This window comes from Phytophthora parasitica (genome assembly GCF_000247585.1).
Source record: "Phytophthora parasitica INRA-310 unplaced genomic scaffold supercont2.136, whole genome shotgun sequence".
In the NCBI taxonomy this organism is placed as follows: domain Eukaryota; phylum Oomycota; class Peronosporomycetes; order Peronosporales; family Peronosporaceae; genus Phytophthora; species Phytophthora nicotianae.
Window position 1 is genome coordinate 49,393 of NW_008649122.1, and position 2,077 is coordinate 51,469.

The 2,077-nt window shown below is 44.3% G+C and overlaps 1 protein-coding gene across 1 annotated transcript; it reads right to left on the reverse strand.

Annotated features, from left to right (window-relative positions):
* Positions 1 to 354: 354 nt before the first annotated feature.
* On the reverse strand, positions 355 to 507 carry PPTG_24631 (hypothetical protein; the record flags this gene model as incomplete). The annotated part of the gene is made up of 1 exon (XM_008918066.1): positions 355 to 507. One exon carries the CDS (start codon positions 505 to 507, stop codon positions 355 to 357), a length of 153 nt encoding a protein of 50 aa, XP_008916314.1.
* Between the last annotated feature and the right edge of the window lie 1,570 nt (positions 508 to 2,077).

Below are 2,077 nucleotides of genomic sequence, written 5' to 3' on the forward strand. Positions count from 1 at the left end.
GTACTTGGACTTGCTCCCCACACTACCATCACTAGCGTCCTATTGATGGTGTTCAACTCATACTTCAACATGTACCAGCTTGAGTAGACGAACAGTTGTTGTAGATAACAGCAGGCAGTTCTGATAAGCGACTTTGACTTAACAAAAGACGCTCAGCTTCAACACCACTTCTCGCTGAGCCACATCTACATGACTGACTGCAACCACATGATGCTGGTAAACCTTACTGTCGCACTCGACTGCATTGCGTGGGCTCGGTTGGGCTTTCAAACCACGACCCACTACATCCCATCTGCAGGAGAATGGTAAGCTATTAGTATTAACTTAATATGGGTCATAAAATCCGTAATGTTATTAGTTGCGCGCCACTGCTAGCGCGTCTGCCATTTGGTTCAGATACTTCCTAATCGTCTTGAAAGCTAGACTGTATCCACTCATTGCCATATAGTCTCGAAACAACTTGTTTGCGAAAATCTTGTTCTCAGGTCGGTTCTCCAGACCCAGCATTTTTAAAACGTACTCTTCTGGTCGTTTCTTTTCGATTCAAATGCTCATTTTCGTGTGCATCTCGTTTTTGCCACCTTTGGTAACGATCACAAGACGCTCACCCTTCTGGAGACTCTCGAACAAGTGATTGTCATACCTCGACGCGTATCGAATGTACATTTCGTAGGCGCTGTTTTTCAGGAGTTCGTCCAAAGGCACTTTTTCTAACTCGAGTTACTTCCAGACAAAATGCGTAGATCTCCAAAAGACCCCATCCTTTTTTCCAGTCTCGCGCATAAACCACTCGATGTACGCTTTTAGCGCATTTCCCTGCAGCCCTTTTAGCCTTCTTGACGTAGTCATTTGACTTCCCAATCTTGGTCCAAAACTTCTCTTGCATCGATGTGACGAGGGAGGATACGCCTCTTTCCTCCGCTCCGGGGGTGTCCGTAGAGGCTCTTCGTAGCAGTCTTTTAGGATTGACACCATAATGAGTTGCAATCTTGGTCTTGAGGGCACCGCTGTTGTGGACTCCGTCGCTGCAGCAAACAAAACAAGGATGGCTAACAGAATAGTGCGGTATAAGAGTATGATACTTGAGCAGGGGCTTCTCGGATAATTGCAGAGTGAGCTAAAGCGGTGGACGCCCCTGAAGATTGAAATCAAGGATGCGTTATTGAGAGAACATGGGGCACCGATTGGGCATGTAGTTTCCCCCTTTTTCCGAACTGGCTCATTGGTTTTATAACCGTGTTTGGTGATTCAAAGACCACATCGTTCTACTGGTGGAAGCTGCTTCTGAAATATGTTATTGTTGTCGTGTAGCACTAGAGTCGTAAAAAGCCTCAACCAGTAGAGCGATGTGTTCTTTGGTTAGGTAAATAAAACGCGGTACGTGCGAATATACTAAAGAACGTACGACGCATATTTATCTGTATTCGATGTCCATTATTTTTTTTCGCACCACGAGTACAGATAGTCCACGTACTGGTATTTATAGTTGTAGGAAATGATAGAAATACATTTCTTGTCTGCAAGTGTTGAACTTTGAGCAGCTGATAATGCCACGGTAAACCTTACATGTACTGATACGTAACGATGAATATTGAGTTCACACTGTACGGATGGTGCCGAGCGCTGATTTTTTTTACGAGCAGATAATGCTACGGTGAGCCATGCGAAACAGTATCACTCTCTCTCCAAAGGCATATGCTATTTCGAATGTGAATATCGTATCACCCACCTAAGGTCACTCGTTCCCCGTGATTTACGGTAAGTTCAGAGCTATTAAACCCACGTAAAGCATCGAACGCCAAGCGATGTGGGGAAATATGTCTTCGCAGACTCCATGATTGGCGAAAAGGATGTGGTCGATTTAGTACCGAAAAATGCGTAGCGATAAAGACCCTATAATTCCTGCATTGGCAATGACCACATTATAAGTTATGCTGTTTTTGTGTAAGTTTTAAAGTAGCGCTAAGCCGTGTTGGACAACAGTAGACACTACGAGAATTGCACAACATACAAAACCCTTTAGGTAGTACTACTATATGGCCGTGGCGGTACAGTAATATGTACTACTACCACATCA